This window comes from Onychomys torridus, chromosome 16 (assembly GCF_903995425.1).
Source record: "Onychomys torridus chromosome 16, mOncTor1.1, whole genome shotgun sequence".
NCBI lineage: Eukaryota > Metazoa > Chordata > Mammalia > Rodentia > Cricetidae > Onychomys > Onychomys torridus.
Window position 1 is genome coordinate 59111640 of NC_050458.1, and position 19644 is coordinate 59131283.

The 19644-nt window shown below is 38.8% G+C and overlaps 1 protein-coding gene across 1 annotated transcript in view; it reads right to left on the reverse strand.

Annotated features, from left to right (window-relative positions):
• The window catches only part of Adamts20 (ADAM metallopeptidase with thrombospondin type 1 motif 20), a 139414-nt gene that overhangs the window by 84471 nt on the left and 35299 nt on the right, over positions 1 to 19644 (reverse strand). The window contains exons 5-9 of the mRNA XM_036208198.1: positions 10406 to 10489; positions 9640 to 9764; positions 8022 to 8062; positions 2459 to 2564; positions 559 to 705 (exon numbers count right to left, since the gene is read on the reverse strand). Of these exons, the coding sequence (XP_036064091.1) occupies positions 559 to 705; positions 2459 to 2564; positions 8022 to 8062; positions 9640 to 9764; positions 10406 to 10489 (503 nt within the window). The remainder of the gene's footprint in view (positions 1 to 558; positions 706 to 2458; positions 2565 to 8021; positions 8063 to 9639; positions 9765 to 10405; positions 10490 to 19644) is intronic.

Genomic DNA, 19644 nt, shown 5'->3' on the forward strand with positions numbered 1-19644 from the left:
TAATATAATATAAATATTATAATAATAAATAATAATAAGAGATTATTTAGTAACATCTGAAAGAATAAAGAATGCACGAGGATATTCTGATTGCCATTAAGTCACCCCATAAACAGTTTTCAAGGCAAGAAAATGTCCAAATAAAAAAGCAAGATACATGCCACATGCCTAAACTATACTAAAAACTTTTCAAGTGAAATTATATATATATACACACACATCCACACATATATATCCTTGTTTTTTAAATTCTTCATGCATTCATTTGTTTGGGGTTGCACATGCCACAGCACACATGTTAGGGTCAAGAGGACAATTTGCTTGATTTTGTCTCTTCATCATGGGGTTCCAGGAATTGAACTATGGTCATCAGGCAAGTGACTTTACCCACTGAGCCATCTCATTGTCCCATAACTTCTTGTTTTTAAACATTTATTGGTACACTAATAATGAAAAATTAACCCTCTCTTGAACCACTCTAAATGAACATGCAACTTGAAATCTGATGATTTAGAAAGTGGTCACTTGTCAACTAAAGTCACAGAAATTCAGACTTACTCTAGAAACTCTGTTATGTGCTTCTGACTACAAGCTGACCAGGTCCAAGGACTTGTGTGGTAATTAAGCGTTGGGGCCATCACGTGATACTGATGTTTAATCCCAGCTTCTTTACATTTATAACTGTCATCATGTGGAACATTAAACCTGAAAATGAAAACAAACACTTAAGACCTATTAATGTATGTAACATTAATAACAACTCCCTTGTATTTCTACAACTAAACAGTGTGAAATATAGATAATTCTAGTTGTATCAGGTTTTGTACTCTGAGTCTTTACAGAATGGTCAAAGCCATGGTTTCTGATAAATACTAGATTGTATGTTTGATCAGCCTCACATCTTCCTTATTTGTCATCGAAGTCCAAAGGACAAAAATGTTTGGAATTTGTTTCCCCTACTCGGGATATGAGCATAAGATGCACATCCAGAGGCCTGCATGTTCCAACCTGGACATCTAGGAGATGGGTGTACACATGGTAGGTGAGGAGCCACCACACTCAATTCCAGACCCTTGACGGAGTGCTGCAGTGTGCAAAGACCGTAACCCCAGCTCAGTATCATTCTACATATCACCCACGTGTCAGCAGAGGCCTGGCCTATAAAGTGACAATCAACAGACCAGAGTAAAAACATGCCTGAAGGGCACCCAAATATTGACAACGGAACAGCCAGTGAAGAACCAGTGGGTCAGCAAGAGACTGTATGCTGGGCTTAGAGACTCAAATTCAGGTGAAAATCACCCTTACTGTCTATCCACATCTGAGAAACACTGAGGTTCCTCAGGGAGAAGGCCACTGTCTAGCAAACACATCCCCTGAGTAGTGTACTGGTTAGCACTTTCCAGTACTCCCTGTACTGTGTACTGGTTAGCAGAATCCAATACTCCTTGCACTGTATACTGGTTAGCAGTTTCCAATACTCCCTGCGCTGTGTACTGGTTAGCAGTTTCCAATACTCCCTGCGCTGTGTACTGGTTAGCAGTTTCTAATATGCCCTGCACTGTGTACTACTTAGCAGCTTTGGGAATCAGCAAAAGCATTTTGAGGTACCACTGCAATATCTCAACAATCTGCAGGTCTCCCCTATTCTGCCTCAGCTCCCTATTCCCCTTTCTATACAAATGCTAATGACCATGAGCTAGACAATAAAAAGGAACTGAAGCGGAGCCTGCTAATTAAGTTATCCCATTTCCAATTACTGTCCACAGATATTCTAATGCAATGACCAGGAAAGGAGCATGGTCAAACTAAGAGGCAACTCCAGTCTCAATTCCTTATTAGTGGTAAACAGAGAACATACTGACCTACCCTGCGGCTACTTAGGGAATTAGTTCTCAGAAGATGATTTATAGGACTTTCAAGCTTTCCTTGGGAGCTCTGAGCATGTCATGGGAAATCATGGCATCCATTCTTAAAGCACAGAACCCCAACAGGGTTTTCTTAAAACAGGAATAAGAGAGCTTGAAACAGTTGTGGGAAATGCTCTAAAAAGAATCATTTCATGAATAAGAAACCCTATGGACCATGTCCTATGCAATGGCTCTGAGCAATAAGAGCAGGATTCAAGATGGTCTTTCAAGTACTATTGGGGAGTTCTTCTGAACCAGGAGCCTTTGTAGGCCCTCCCAGATGATGGCAGAGGGCAGTACCTGGTTATATATAGGATAACAAGGAATAAAGGCCAGAGGTGCCTGTCACATGAGCTAGTACAGTAAGTGCAATAAAAGAATCCCCAGGTTCAATTAGTTTGTTGATTTATGTAGTCTATCTGACCCACACAGAACACAAAAACACACCGATGAAAATCACACTACACGATTTGACGAAGGAATATGGTACTCGTGGCTGAATGACTGCAACTGGAAGGCACTTTCTTCAGGTAAGGAAAGGTACTCACACATGCCCAAGCTCATGGGCGATGGTAAAGGCAGCACTCAGCCCATTCTCTTCACTGATGGAGCAGCTCCTCAAGGGATCGCACAGGGTCCCCAACTCTGCTAAGCCTAAAAAGTAATGCACATGTACTTCATCAAAGTGGGAAGTGCCACCAAAATCACAGGGCGAAACTAAATAGAAAGCACTAGTGGTGGCATTATGACTTGGAAATAAATGAAGAATTGTCTATTAATAGTGAACAAATATTTAGAGCCAAAAGATAAGAGAACAGATTGAATAGTTTGCATGGAAATGTTTTTTGTTTTGTTTTGGTATTTTTGTTTTTGGGTTTTTTTGTAAATTTTTGGATTCTCCAATGCAGAATAATAATAAAAAAAAAAAAAACAGGATGAGCAAATATTCTTCTGCAAACATAGGGAAAGGGAAAATAGGACTGTCTAGTGTGGGTAATACAGAAGGCAGAGCGTCAACCAGTAGACAAATCAAGGGGAGATGAAGAGCCACTGTACAGTGTGGAGTATACATATACTGAAATACCACATAATTACACGAGCAAAGTGTAAGTGTTTGACATGATGTTTGCCACTTAATGTCCGCCAGCTAAAACAAGGCACAGCTGTGATAGAAGGGTCACTGGAAGCACTCAGTAATCCCTGCCCATTTGGACAAGAGGAAGGAGGAGTATTATCTAACAGAATCCTCTCTCCCATGCAAATAGTGACATGCGAACAAGCATGTTGTGGAAAGATGAAAGCAGAGGGACCTGGCTAGACACCAACAATAATGACAATTCCAGTCTACAGAGTCCTCCAAGCTGAAAGGGTGAGGAATTTCATGATAATCATCCATTACAACAATCCCAACTCCATCACCATCACTGAGGTTAGATGTTTGGGTTTTAAATACAAGTCAATGCTATAGTTTCTGGTAAGTCTACCCCTGATCATTTACTTGTAAATTTATCTACTTGCCTGTGAAGATTCTTTTTCACAAAACAGCTCTTATCTTGTGAAACATCTTGCAACATCAACTTCTCACTACATATTTAAGAATCAGTGCTGAACAAGGGATTCTGCCAGACACCGTGATCACTCCTCCTCTTCCTCCTCCTAGGCATCCTTTTATTCATAAAAGTTAGAAACCTGGACATCATCCTAGCATGAAGGCAGATTTCCAAACCATCATAAAGTTTTGTACATTTAAAGAAATGAAAGTTAAACTCTGAAATCTAAGGCTGAGATTTTCATTAGCCAAGGAAAGAGTTCCCCTCTTTGTGAATCTCTTGCTAAGAGGCCTGGCTTGGGCAACGTCTTCTCCGGAAGACTTTTCCTTGGAATCATTATGAGTAAAGAAACCCTAAGTTTAAAATCTATGCTCCCACATGTATGCTTCTAATCTATTTATAATGTATTTTATAATGCATTTATATATGATATATAAATATATATAATACACTTTATATGCATTTCCCCTTTATCAAAACAGGTGAACAGTGAAGAAAGACACTTCTCACAGATGCTCTTCTGTCCCCTTCATCAGCAGTAACAAGCTGCCAGCAGCCGAGTTCTCAAGGACTCATCTGCAGAGCTGAGCTGAGATTTGGAATGCAATACTGATTCTTTTACCACCTGACTTTATATTTCATCTTTAAAAGCACACATTCTAAAATGAATGCTTTACTCATAGAACAGATGTGTAAGCATCAATGTCTTATATGATCAGAAAACTGGCCACAAAACAAGGCCACTTATGCATACCAACAAAATCTGAAACAAATGGTTAGCACTGTGGTACCAAGCAGCTGGCAAACACTTTGTGCCTAGATTAACTCAAGCTGATTCTAGGATCTCTCAAAGCTACGCAAGATAGAAGGGAGCATGAGCACCCATTTTATCAAGGTCCCCTGTGTGAGAATAAAAGATACAAACCAAAGCATTGACTCAGCAGTTAAGAGCACTGGCTGCTCTTCCAAAGGACTTCGGTTCAATTCCCAGCACCTATACAGTGGGTTACAACCATCTGTAACTCCAGTTCCAGGGGATGCAACACCATCTTCTGATCTCTATTGGCATCAGGCATGTATACACACATACACACACATCATTAAAATTTTTACAGCTGGGGGCTGGAGTGATGGCTCAATGGTTTAAGGTACCTGCTGCTCTTGCAGAAGACTTGGGTTCAATTCTAGCCCCCACATGGAAGCTCACACACACATAACATCAATTGTAGGGGATCTGAAGCCCTCTTCTGACCTCTGTGGGCACCAAGAATACATACGGTACACATGTAGAGAAAACATTCACACACATAACATAAAAATAAGTCTAAAAATACCTACAACTAAACAGCATATAATTCTGAACAAGAAAAGTCAGAAGGTAAAGTAATAATATAAACACAGAGAAAATAAAATGTCATCTTAAAATGGAGACTCAAAAAGATAGATTCAAAATGGAAATGTAAAAACATCAGAAAAGATTATTTGCCATCAATAGCCTACACTAAAAATACTTTCCAGGCTATGTAACTCAGAGGGGATATAAAAAGGAGAATGATATCAAGGACAAGTTTGGGAGGTGGGGAGATCCAACCTTGGGCAGAAGTGCTTGCTGTCCAAGCAGGAAGACCTGCATTCAAATTCCCAGCACCCATCCTAAACAAACAAACAAAAACACCTTTGAAGTCACGTGCACTTGTAACCCTAGTACTGTCGGGATCACAGACAGGAGGATTACTGGGACTTGCTGGCTGCTCCAGATTCAATGTAGATACTATCTCAAGGGGATAATGTTGGAGCAGAACACCCATACACACATATACATAAATCATACATACATCACACACACACACACACACACACACACACACACACACACACATACACTCAAGGTCTAAGTTGAAAGAAGTGATGAAAACTGGATAAATATAGATACAAAGTTTAACAACTATTTAACATAAAATAATGTCTAGGCCAGGCAGTGGTGGCGCACACCTTTGATCCCAGCACTCAGGAGGCAGAGCCAGGTGGATCTCTGTGAGTTCGAGGCCACCCTGAACTACAGAGTGAGTTCCAGGAAAGGCACAAAGCTACACAGAGAAACCCTGTCTTGAAAAACCAAATAATAATAATAATAATAATAATAATAATAATAATAATAATAATAATGTGCAAGGTTTACACAATAGAAATAGACGCTATATAGGACCAGCCAACCAAAGGTAATTTGGTCTCTGCTCATTTGCTTAAGAGAGAGTGTTAGAGAAAGTTAACTCATCCTCCTGATTGGGCATTGCAGAATTGGAAGAAAAGATATATCTACAGAATCAGGAACAGCTGGAATACATACTGTTTATTCAGACATAACATAAATATATATATTGGAAGAAAATATATGCAATTGCAGAGCATTCTTATACTTAATAGCTCTACTTAAGTGAAGATTTTAATATGAGGTCATAACATGGTTTAAATTTTTTCGAATGAACAAAGAGCCAAGAGTAGCCAAAGTGAGTGGAAAAGCAGAAAAAGGAGCTTGGGCTTTGCTTAGGGAGGTTAGAGGGAGAAATAACAGTAAGCATGTCTTAAAAAGTCATCAAAAATCACATTGCTCTAGCTAAAACTATATGTGATACATTTATGTGTGTACATATACATGCGCATATATAAACTTAAGTGAAATTTCTCATCTGAACTGACAATGCCCTCCCCAAGAGCAATAGACAGTCTAATGAAAAAACCCAACACCAAGCATGAGAAGCCTCATTTTGAGCTGTTGTTCAGGGTTGTGCAAGAGAGCCCAAAAATATAGGAGACTATTGTAGTTGCCCTTGGTTGCTTCCTAGAAGTGGAAGATAAACCTAGCTGAAGATATGCTCTTCAGACAAAAGATCTAGAAGGACCACAGTTGTATCTGACCTGAAAGACTCCTAACCTGAGGAGTCGCTTTCTGAGTACAAATAGGCACCATTTAAGCTTCCAAGTCAGAGAAGCAACCAGTAGTCCTACCTAGCTATGAAACATAAGAACCACAACAACTACCAGAATGGCACGATACCCTAAATGTTGCAATAGTGGCATTTATGCATTGGCAGCAACCAACAGCTCTATAATCAGAATTTAGGTCCACTCAACAAGGGGAAACTATATATGTCTGGTGCTGGAAACCTAGCCATAACTTTACTAAATCAATAAAATTTCCAAGTATACTCTAAATATTTGTTCTTTTACCCAGAGAGTGTAAGTCTCACTCATCCCCTCATCAAAGAAACTTCTTTTTGTAACAGACAGGGACAATTAGAGAAAACCAAAACTGATAAAAATACAGAGAACAACTGGTCCCACCAATACTTATACAAGAAACAATTTTGGCACCTACAGCTCCAGGATTGTTATGAAAGAGTTAGAAAGATCGTAAGAGCCAGAGAAATAGAAGTTTACTGTGAGATTGTGTCTTCCAGAAAGGTCAGAGAGGCTGTAGCCATGAAGTATTATCAACATGGCTATCTAAACAAGACCTATATAATGACCAATGAACATGTTAATATGGAAAGGGGCAAACTCACAGGGCCTCAGCTCTATACAAAGAACTACAGGCAATTGGGGGATTCTGAGAGTGGGAGAAATGATCTTCCCCAGGAAAGAGCACTCAGATTATCTACCAAGTGGTCAGCCCTGAGATTACATACACACCTGTAATGTTATACAGAATGAGCAGTGTGTGTGTGTGTGTGTGTGTGTGTGTGTGTGTGTGTGTATAAACCCACAATTAAAGAATTAAAGAAGCAGAAGGTATGAATTTGAGAGACGAAGGGGATTTGCATGGGAAGTGTTGAAGGGGGGAAAGGGAAGAAGGGCCTGATAGAACTATAATTACAAAAATAAAAATATTATGAATTTAAAGTCAGTAATAATAAAATAAGGAAGAGGCGTGTGTTCTACCAATTATGAAAGTTTATACAGAATAATGGTGAAAATATCACTGAACTGTGTGAGTCAGACAGGTAGAATGATAGCATGAAGGCACAATACTCAGTTAAAGATGCGTGGAGATTTAACACAGGGTACAGCGAGTCCTAGGGAAAAGGGGAGTATTACTCACAGTGTGGTTTGCAAACAGAAAAAAAAATGCAAGAAAACTATACATACCCCTATGGATTAGAGACTTAAAAATGATAGAACTAAGTTTTAAATATTTAAAGACATGATAATGTGTTTAAAGATTGAATTACAGAAGAATTTAAGATATGGAAATACTAAATATAGGGGGGGTCATAAATTCAGTAAAATTATGTTCTCACACACATGCCCTAAAACAAAGCACAGAGCTGTCAGATATTTGCAAGACTTAAAAGCTGCACAGGGTTTGATGTGCAGAAGTATTAAGGACTTTGTGAAAGCAGCCACAGGAAACAAATGCTAGAGCAGAAAGTTACGGTGTGCTTCCAGCTACTTCACTCCTGCAGAAAAGGAAATATCAAGGTAGATACGGAAACTTTAGATTTAATTTTAAATAATTCACTAAACAATCAATAAGCTAAGTTTCATTGATGAAAGAACTTACCTAATGTGTCGCATTTCTCTTTAGCTCCACAAATGTCTTCCCTTAAAATAAAAGATTGTATTTTAAAAGATTTTCCAGAAAATATGGTTGTAGTGAGTCAACACAGAAAGAAGCTTTACCTCTACCAAGACTGTCACCAATCAGCCCCCAACCCCAGTCAGTACGTGCTCCAAGACTTGAAAGTCAGTCTGATGCCTCACTTGTGTGCCGCAGTGGGGGACAGATGCTCTGTAAGTCCATACCATGAGGATGAAGTTGCTTTCGCAGCCACGGTTTACCCCCTTCTGAGAACACCAGCGGTTGTGTAAAATGTGTATGCCCTCGGAAATCAGGTTTTACATTTTGCCTCTGCATTCCAGAGTTTCTGGGTGTGAAGCCGGACAGTGCCCTCACCCACCGATCTTTCCCACTCCTATCTTAAATCCTTTATTGTGAACTCCTGCACTTGATTTCGGCAACAATGCAGGCCAGAACCATAGATGTGGACGGTGTGGAGAAATTTTCTTTTAAAAAGTGATAAAATAGACTTTTATTTCAAGGTTCTGGAAGGCTCACCTTCCCTTGAGATTGGCCCAAAGTGAAGGATTTCATTAGTAAACCAGACAAACAAACATCACATACTGCACATCTCTATACTGTGGTGTGGAAACAAGGTGTGATTCAGCACTCAATGATGCCACTTAGAAAAAGGAAATGGTTTTGTATCAGTGGAAGTTGTGCCTAGCAAGGGAAGCCTGGTAAGTATGGCAATCTCTAAGAATGAAAAGCAGGGACAAACACACAGATGATAAGAGAGGACAGACAGAAGCACAGATAGAGGAAATGAGTACAACTGGCCCTCGGTTCTACTTATATGTCAGTTTCCATGTATTATTTCTAATGCTCTCACTCTGCCTCTAATGATAAGGAGTATATTTTCTTTAGATCATAGCATGACTCATACCACTGATTTCCCACATTTCCAGTCAAAGAAGAGTTGAACGCTTTCATTCCAATAGAGTTCTCGTGAATACTTTCAAGTGTTCATGAAAAAGAACAAGTGTAACCAAAAGATACCAGCTGTCATGACAGACTAGAGAAACCTTCTGCACAAGATAGTTTCAAAAGCCATTGTAACACGAATCTTAAAAGGTCTTATTAACAAAAACAAAAACAAAACAAAACAAAAAAACCTCAGGAGCCAGATATTGGGGTGAATGCTGAAAGATCAGAGAAGCAGAACAAGCCACATCTAACCTCACCTCAGCTGTTCCTGTTTCCTCAGACTGGAAGCCTCTGAGTCCTCATCCAAATGGATCTCAGCTGAACTGCTGCTAAAAGCTAAAAGCTAAAAAAGGCTTTAGTTCCTGGTTCTCACACTTTATATACCTTTCTCCTTCCTGCCATCAGTTCCTGAGATTAAAGGTGTGAGTCACCATGCCTGGTGGTTTCCAGTGTGGCCTTGATCTCACAGAGATCTGGATGAATCTCTGCCTCTCAAAATGATAGGATTAAAGGTGTGAGTGCCACCATTTTCTGGCCTCTATGTCTGTCTAGTGGCTGTTCCGTTCTCTGACCCCAGATAAGTTTATTAGGCCGTACAATATGTTGGAGGACACAAGATCACCACAAGCCATACCTGGTGATGAGAACAGCAGTGTCATGGTGGGAAGGGTGAGCATCATCCAGAACATTCTGAGTCTGTTGCCATAAGCAAAAGTTGCGCAATGTGGTAGCTGCATTAAAACTGATGACTGGTCCTTCCTGCATCAGAACAACTCAATGTTATGGCAAACGTTTCAGCCCAGTTTGCCTCCCAAGTTTACTAGAATTCACAGTTTATCAAACTGCATTTTTACAGGACCATAAAGACTGCATTAAACAGTCCCACTCTTACCTTTAAAACCATATTTGTATTTTAGCTTTGTGATTAAAAACCGATCTAGCACAATAATCAAATATTCAGGATTAGAAGTCTAACTGTAAAAAAAAAAATAATGTATTTTGAATTCTTCAACATTATGATTATAAAGGTAAATGAGTGGATGTTTTCAGTTTGAATTTTTAAAATTGTTGATTCATATGTGTTGTTCTCTCATTCAACACCAATGTCATTCCATTTTATTTCTACCACACAGAGTCTTTTTGAGACAGGGTTTAATTGTGCAGTGCTGGGGGTCATCAAATTCGCTATGTCCACCAGGCTGGCCTTAAACTCACAGAGACCTGCCTACCTCTGCATTCCAAATGCTGGGATTAACCATGGGCATCACCAAACCCAGTTTAAATTACAATTTTAAGTAAGTTCTAAAAGATCTCATTTCTAGTTAGACTTCTGTGATCTGCAGTTAGTCCCACCAAAAGCCAGCTACAACCCACAGCCCTCCCTGCATCCCGCTTCTTACCTGCTCACTGTGAATGACAACTAACTTCACAATCACTATATTTATAAGGTTCCCAATGCTTGAGTCCTTGTAGATTGCTGCAACCTGCAAATAGACACCAAAAGATGAGATGCCAGGGATGACACTTTCTTCTGCAGCAAAGCAGAACTAGCCTAGAGTACCCATTCTCCAGTGCAGCTACACATGAGAGTCTCAGAGAACCTTTATCAACGCCTGAACTTTGTCCTAACCCTTCCATCCCATCAGATGAGATTGGTTTACATCAGAATCTCTAGGGTTGAAACATGCACCAACATCTTTGAGAATGCACAGGGATTAAATCATCCTCATGTGAAGCTAAACTTGAGAACCAGCGCCCTCAGCCTTGCTACCTATACCAGTCTATGGCTCAGCAGAACTCAGTATCTAGAGAATTTGCACTTCCATCAAAATCACTGAGTGTTTAAATGCATAAGAGTATGGAAATTAATGCTATGGATGATTGAGCAAAAACTTCACTTCTTTTAAGATCAGAATACATTTATTTATATGACCATAATATTCTACTAACATTTATGATCTATTCTCTTTTTGTAGTTTTACTTAATATTTTTCTCCCAAAGTGTCTACTATTTCCAATTGTGAACATGGTGATGGTTCACTTAGTACTGCTGCAATCCAGGGTGGAGGAGATTCATCCAGTCACATGATCGGCCACAGAAGAGGTCCCAGTACATGCTGATCCATGGTTTTCCAAGGCTGGAGAACTCAATTTTGTGAGGCTTTGCCTGAGCTCAGTCTATGATGGCTAAGGTGTTCTCTATCCCCTGCTTTACAGGCTCTTCTAAACCCAGAGAGAATACACTGTGGAAACACTTTATGCAGCCAATATCTCTGCCTCTTTGCCTTAATTAACCCAGGTCACCTGTACAACAGAAACCATTTCTGATGCCTAGATCACCTGCACAATGCATGACTGTCCAGGGCATGGCAGTTCACTGTCTCAGGAAGTGCTACAGCACTTGTTCATTTAATTAAAAATGTCCCATATCTATTCCTTGTTATATTTAGACAGACATAAAAAGGACATGGCCCCTAACTTTTTAGAGCTGAGTTTGCTAGATTCATCAGTACCATTGGCCAAAGCTCCTACAACACAGTGTATATTAGGCATCTGACAAATGCCTCTCGGGTCAAAGGGCCTCCACAAAACTGAAGTCAAAAGCATCTCTGTGGCTGTAGAGTGAAGCCAACAGGAACATACAGATCCCAGCTTTTCCTGGGGTTTTAGGTGGGCAGCACAACTATTTATAGGCTTGTTGGCTCGGCCTACAGTGATGTCTCTGGCTCTAGTGCTAAGAGTGACTAGAGCAGCTGGGCAGTGGTAGCTCACACCTTCAATCCCAGCACTTGGGAGGCAGAGCCAGGCACATTTCTGTGAGTTCAAGGCCAGCCTGATCTACAGAGCGAGATCCAAGACAGGCGCCAAAACTACAAGAATTATAAGAGCAGTAGTAGGCCTGGTGTGGGTAACAGTTAGTTAAGACATAGACAGCTATATGATTGGCAAGTTCAAGCAGGGTTATAAAGACTGCAGCACTGATCGCCTTAGAAATGATACTCATCATTAGTTAAGAATTTGGGTTAGGGCTGGAAGATGACTTAGTTGATAAAGTGCTTATCTGAATCTAGATCCCCAGCACCCATGTAAAATCCAGGCACAGTGGCACATGTCTGTAACATGTAGTACCCCGAGGATGTGGGCAAAGCTAGGCAGATCTTTGGAGCTTGCTGGCCAGCTAGCCTAGCCAATTAGTAAGCTCCAGGATCAAACAAAAATGCACTCTCGAAATAAAACAATAATGTGACACTAAAGAACTCAGCAGATATTTATAAATTTGTCTCTGTGTGAGTAAGTGTGGGGGGGCGGTATGTGAGAGTTGTGGTCTATGTGTAACAATAATGACTAAAGAATAAGAGAACATGAATTTGGGAGAGTATAGGGGAAATAGGAGGAGTTGGAAGAAGGGGAAAGGAAATAATGTAAATAATGTAATGTATATAATGTGTGTGTGTGTATATATACATATATATATATATATGTGTGTGTGTGTGTGTATATATATATATATATATATATATTTTTTTTTTTTTTTTTTTTTTTTTTTTGGCTGGGTGGCGGTGGTGTATGCTTTTAGTCCCAGAACTCAGGAGGCAGAGCCAGGTGGATCTCTGTGATCTACAGAGTGAGATCCAGGACAGGCACCAAAACTGCACAAAGAAAACTTGTCTTGAAAACAACAACAACAACAAAAGAAATAGTAATTTTTAAACAATGAAACAGTGCTCCCTTTAAATGTTAATTTTTAATGAACTAAGCTTCACCTTACATTTTCCATGTTTAAGAACAGATTTTAAACCTTTAAGATAAGCAAGGTTTTGTATTTAAAAACATTATGCTCCATGAGAGCATAATGGAAGATACTTTACACTGATGCTGGCCTCCATATGTAAACACACACACACATGCACATACATGCTACACTAATCTACACCACTAAGATACAAAAATAGCGGGGGGGGGGGGGGGGGGGGAATGGTATGCGGTTCAGTAGAAGGGACTTGCTAACATGTACAAGGCCCTGGGTTTGATCACAAATGGGAGAGGAAAAGGAAGAGGAGGAAGAGGAGGAGGAAGAAATGCTACATGTTCGCTTTCAGTTTTCTAATTATACATGAATCCTTAACTCTTGCTCTTTATAAGCACTGTGCTCATACATGACACATGTGCCTTTCACTGCACTCAGACGTGTAAACACATGTCACTGAATAACTCTAGGCAGCAATGTTGAATTGGGACTCAAAGCAGTGAGTGGCCAGAATGATATTCAAGAGAATTTTAAAACATATGTCCAGGGCAGGCTCTCATGCCTAGAACATAGCATGTTACAATAAAGTCTCTTACAATGACTTCCTACTTAATAAGCAATAAATTAACAACAGAATATATATATTGAAAGACTATGTACAAATTTAAGTTTAAATGTAGTAGGCCATTCAATTCTCACAGTCTTGTGAGATAGGAAACTATTAGAGTTTTCATTGTATAGATTAGGACACTAAAATGGAGAACTAGTGGCCTATAGAAGGTGAGGACCTGAAAAGCTCCTGAACCCAACTCCAGATGGGAGTCTAATTGTAAAGCTTTGGCCCTCCATGTTGTCGTGTGCAACTGCAGCACTTTGCCTCAAGTTCTTCCCAGTTCGGTCTTGCTGCCAAAACTGTCTTACAGCTCTTTTGTACCTCCTTCCCTTCCTCATGGATGCCTAGGGGTCACGTGACCTGGCCTTGGAGCAGTTCTATGTGGTCAGGAACCTGGGTTTTAGATCTGGCTCAATGACTACTCGTTGTTCAGCTCTGGATTTATCCACACTTGTTTCAATATTTCCAAGCACACCTGAAGTTCAACCAAGTTGAACCCATCTGTCCCAATGCCCTTATGTATTGGATTAGCATTAATGAAGCGATGTTAGAAGAGAGCTGTGAAGGACATGCGTTCTAAAGGATAAAATCATCACACAGCTGGAGAAATGTTGAGGTTAAAAGTTATTTTTGTTGAGTATTGAAAAGCTAATATACACACAACTTATGAGACAAAAGCATTATCTGAAGCATCTCATGTCACTATTTGGGCACAGTCATGTCTTCTCCCCAGGGGACCATGTTACAGGACAGATACTCCATGGCACACAGTAGAAAATGCTACACCAAATGACAGGTGAGTCTGGCATATCACCCTGTTCTACATAGCCATGTGAAAGCATTGCACAATTCTATAACACTACATTTTAACATGACACATATTAGTGTTTTTCTTTAACTAATTAAGATGTATTTTATTTCTTTTTAAACGATGTTTGCTATGTGGCATCAACACTTCTTACTTCACAGGATTCAAAAAGTAATAAATATTATTTCCAATAGCTGTAATAAATGAGTCAAGAAAAAATGTTATAAGTTATATTGTTCATATCCTTAGGAAAAATTCTAGGCAAAACGTATTTGATACAAAATGTGAAACATATTTCTATCTCTTAGTCATTTACAAACACTTGGAAAATAACCCCTATAGCACACTATAGCAAAAATTCACATAGGCTTCCATCGAAGCCACCTTAATTACAAAGTTATTTATAAAATTCTGAGACCTACAAACAATTTATTTTAAAAGGACACTGTCCTTACTTTTTCAGAAAGATCTTTTTGTTTTTAAATCTAAGATGATGCCATTCCCCATCCATAAAGACAGCACGTGAAAAGAATCAAGGCTACATAAAACACCAATCACAGCAAGGGAAAAGCGCTATGAATGAAGTATGCAAGCGTATCATTTGTGTTCATTGCAGTGTGGTTGACATTTTCTCCATCTTGAATAACACCAGTAAAAAAAAATTACACAAGGAATTAAAATAAAAGGTATAAAGTTAATGTATGAGAACATTTTTACTCTATAAGTACCTCTAATAATGTTAACTATATTTCCATAAATAAGGCTAACGTCCTGACCATTTAACAATGTCCTTTAATTGGTATTACTAGATTTGTGGGAGTGATGTGCACATTCCCACATATCTGGTGTGAGGGAATGGCTGAAATACAAGGGAGGGTGCAGTTCTCTAGCATCTACTGGACATTTTAGGCTCCTTACAGACAATATCATTTAATAGAAAAGTAAATGTACCAAAGAAAATGCTCTAGCTGCCATCGCTGTGGGTTATTTTATAATACATATGCAAATGCTATCTTAACCTGATGCTGTCATCTCAAGGACAAAAGATACAGGACAGCAAATAATGTACTATTTCTACCTGTTTAGCATACTTATATTAACTGTACTATACCATAATTGTGTTCTTCATCAGTAATATTAACCCCAAGCATGTTTGAGATCATTTAGAAACCATTACATTGTTTTCCTAATGTAATATTGCACTCTAACAAATAAATTAGATGACACTCATTATTTCTAACTGAACTATTGAAAAAAATTGCTTGTTCTGGATGGGTAATATTCAATAATTTTCTGTCAAATTTTGTATATATATAAAAACCTATTTACTTAATGTAGTTATTTTCTCAATTATAGGTAGAACTTAATACATACACACATAAAACCTTATCATCACTTTGAATTTTTCTTTAAGTAAATTATATATTTCAAATCAAATACTATTTTTGGCTCTTCCTAAATTACTATAATTAAAACATTATTAATAAGCAGTGTTTGAAAATGTAGTTGCTGTCTTCTAAGATGCATAGAAAGATCACTGACTTTCCTAAGTTCATTTTGTACCCTGCCACTTTGCTGAATTTGTCAACTGTGTCTAGAAGCTTTCTGGTAGAATTTGGGGGGGTCTCATATATAATATCATATCACCTGCAAATAGGGATAATTTGATTTCATTTTTATTTTTATCTCTTTCATTTTCCTCTCTTGCCTTGTTGTTTCAACTTGTGCTTTCTGCCCTATACTGGAAAAAAATAGGGATGGTGGGCAATCCTGTCTGGTTCCTCATTTTAACGGGACTGCTTTGAGTTTCTCTCCATTTAGGATAATGATGCTCTGTGTGTGTGCGTTATATAGCTCTTATTATATTGAGGTATGTTCCCTAGAGCCCTGTTCTCTCTATGATTTTTATCATGAGAGCATGTTGGATTTGGGCAAAGGCTTTTTCTGCATCTCTTGAGATGGTCATGTGATTTTCATCTTTAAGTCCACTTATATGATTTATTATTTTCACTGATTGATGTATGTTAAACCAATCCTTCATTTTCAGGGTAAAGCCACCTTGATCATGGTGGATGATCTCCTTGATTTTGTGTTTGTATTCAGTTTATTATTGGTTTGTTGATGATTCTTGGCATCTATGTTCATCAAGAATATCAATCTATAGGAAGAGGGGTGTGTGTGTGTGTGTGTGTGTGTGTGTGTGTGTGTGTGTGTGTGTGTATGTGTGTCTTTACCAAGTTTGGATGTTAGTAGACCAAGTTTGGAGTGCTCCTTCTATTTCTATTATTTTTAAGATTTAAGAAGGATTGACTATAGATCTTCTTCGAAAGTATGGCAGAATTCTGCTGTGAATGCATCTGGGCTTAGACTCTTTCAGTTAGAAGGCTTTTTATTTGTCTCCTCCTTGCTTGTGGGTCTGTTTAGATTGCTTTAACTTTGGTAGTTATCAATAAATTATATCAATAAGTTAATTTGTTCCTTTTATATTTTCCAACTTAATAGAGTACAAGATTTTATAGCATAGACACATTCCCATTTACAATAGCTTCAAAGGCATAAAGTATCTTGGAATAAACCTAACCAAGGAGATGAAAGACCTCTACAATGAAAACTTCAAATTTCTGAAGAAAGAGAGTGAAAAAAAACACTTTAGAAAGTGGGAAGACATCCCAAATTCATGAATTGGTAGAGTTAATATTGTGAAAGTTACCATCCTACCAAAAGCAATGTACCGATTCAATGCAATCCCAATCAAAATACCCACAACATTCTTGATAGAAATAGGGGGAAATCTACAATCTATATGGAACCAGAAAAGACCTCAGATAAGCGAAGCAATATTGAGGAAAAGAAATACTAGAGGGACTGCTATTCCAGACTTTAAGATATACTATAGAGCGACAGCAATACAAACAATATGGTACAGAAGCAAAACATGCAGAACAATGGGCTAAAACACTAGGCACAAAAGAGTACCCATAACTGCAGCCATCTGGTTAGTTGACAAAAGAAAACACACACTGAAGAAAAGCATGCATCTTCAACAAATGGTGCAGGGAAAACTGGATCCACATACAGAAGGATGAAATTAGACTCATGTCTATTATTCTGCACAAATATTATATCCAAGTGGATAGAGACCTCAATTTTAAACCTGAAACACTAAAACTGCTGGAAGAAAACAGGAAGATATAGAAAGGGACTTTCTGAACAAGATTCCATTTACAGAGGAATTTAGGTCAACAATCTACATCTGGGATCTAATCAAGTAAACGTCTTTTGTATAGCTAAGGAAACAATCAAACATGATGAAGAAGCCCACAGAATGGGAAAGAATCTTTGCTACTATACATGTAACAGAATATTAATATCCAGAATATACAAAGTACCCCAAAACAAAGAGTCAAGAAAACAAATGATCCAACTAAAAAGTGGTCTAGTGATCTAAACAGAGAGTTCTCAATAGAAAGAAAAGTCACTACCAAATATCTCAAAAAGTGTTCATCATCCTTATGAATTGGAGAAACTGAAATCATAACAACTCTGAAATCTCTTCAAGGAATCTTCTCTTTACAGCAAATGGAGACCATCACAGAAAACCACAAATGGACACAATGCTAAGATGTAGCCCAGCCCAGCAGACACATTTACATCACAGCTCCTGCACCATGACTCAGAGAACACAACAGAAGGACAGAAAATTTGTAAGAGCCAGAATGTGGTGGTATTGTGTTCCTCAAAATATTGTGCACTCTATTAAACTTATTTGGGGTCAGAGAACCAAACAGCTACAATATTAAACATAGAAGTTAGGCAGTGGTAGCACACGCCTTTAATCCTAGCATTCCAGAGGCAGAGATCTGCCTGGATCTCTGTGAGTTCAAGGCCACACTGGAAACAGCTAAGCATGGTGACTTGTGCCTTTAATCCCAGAAAGTAATGGCAGGAGGCAAAAAGGTATTTAAGGCGTGAGGACAAGGGACTATAGCTGGTTAAGCTTTTAGGCTTTTGAGCAGCAGTTCAGCTGAGATCCATTCAGATGAGGACACAGAGGCTTCCAGTCTGTGGAAACAGGATCAGCTGAGGAATTGATGAGGTAAGGTAAGCTGTGGTGTGTTCTGCTTTTCTGATCTTCCAGCATTCACCTCAATAACTGGCTCCCAGATTTGTTTTTATTAATAAGACTTTCTAATAATTCATGCTACATCAGAATATTAAAAATTCTGCTGTGAAAGTTTATCCTAGAAATGGCCATATAAATAAGACCAGAACACAAGCAATATCAATGGACATGTTAACAGAGAAGCAGAAAAAATTTGTAGGGTCTAATCCCTAGCCTAAGAACTACAAGCAATTATTGATTACTAGGAGGAAGAAAATTAGCTTCTCAAGGCATGGGCCCTTATTGGCTGTCCAGTGAAGAGTGCTCAGTCTTGAAACTATATACACACAGACAACAAAAATGAACGTGCAGGTGCAGACACACACAGATATACTCACACAGAGACACACAAACACATGGACACACACAGAGACATATTCACACAGAGAGATACACAGATGGACATACAAACACATGTACACAGAGAGAGAGAGACAGACAGACAGACAGACACACACACACACACACACACACACACACACACACACTAGATTAGAGCTAGCTCAGAGAGGTTGGATGGTACAACTCACTAGATCTCTCTTCAACTGGAGATACATGTGGATGACAATGGAGACAGTAATTCTCTACATCTCTACAACTACTTTGAAAATGGACTTCAAAGAGAGAAAACACATTGACCAGATCTGATAACCTCTGGTAGGACCACCTGTCCTACTGTGCTGAAGATTCAAGTTTTCAAGAAGTGTGAGACATTAAATGCTAAGCCTAAGAAAGCTTTAAGTTAAATCCAGAGAGTTCACCATCCTTTTCCAAGGTTTACTGCTATTTGTAATGTTGTTTACAACTTTTTAAACCAACAAATATATGTATGGAACCTTAACACATACTGACTTTCCTACATTTCACTTAACATCAAACCCAGGTGTGCAGTCTTCTGAAATTTGGCCTCTGAAGCAGGGGAAAGGACACACGCATGCCTGACTCTCCCCTCCATGCTTCTTCCACTCCGTTCACAACTTGAGTTGTGCCTCTTCTCAGCCCCGTCACATCTATCACCCTAAAATAAAACCTTTAACACAGAATGGCCAACAGCATCATGCAGGTCCCAGACCCTGCCAAAAGGTGTGCCCCTCCTAATGAAAACCTTGGAAGTGCCATGTCCACACCCTGGCTTGTTGTTTCAAGGAATATCAGACACAAGAGTCTTTTCGTGGAGTAAAAAATGCTGCCTTGCTCTCAGGAAGCTTCAAAATGTCCAAGCTCCTTCAAAAACTATAGCATTAACTGATTTTTATATAAAATAAAGATGTAAGAACTTTTATTGAGTATAGAAATATCACAAAACTG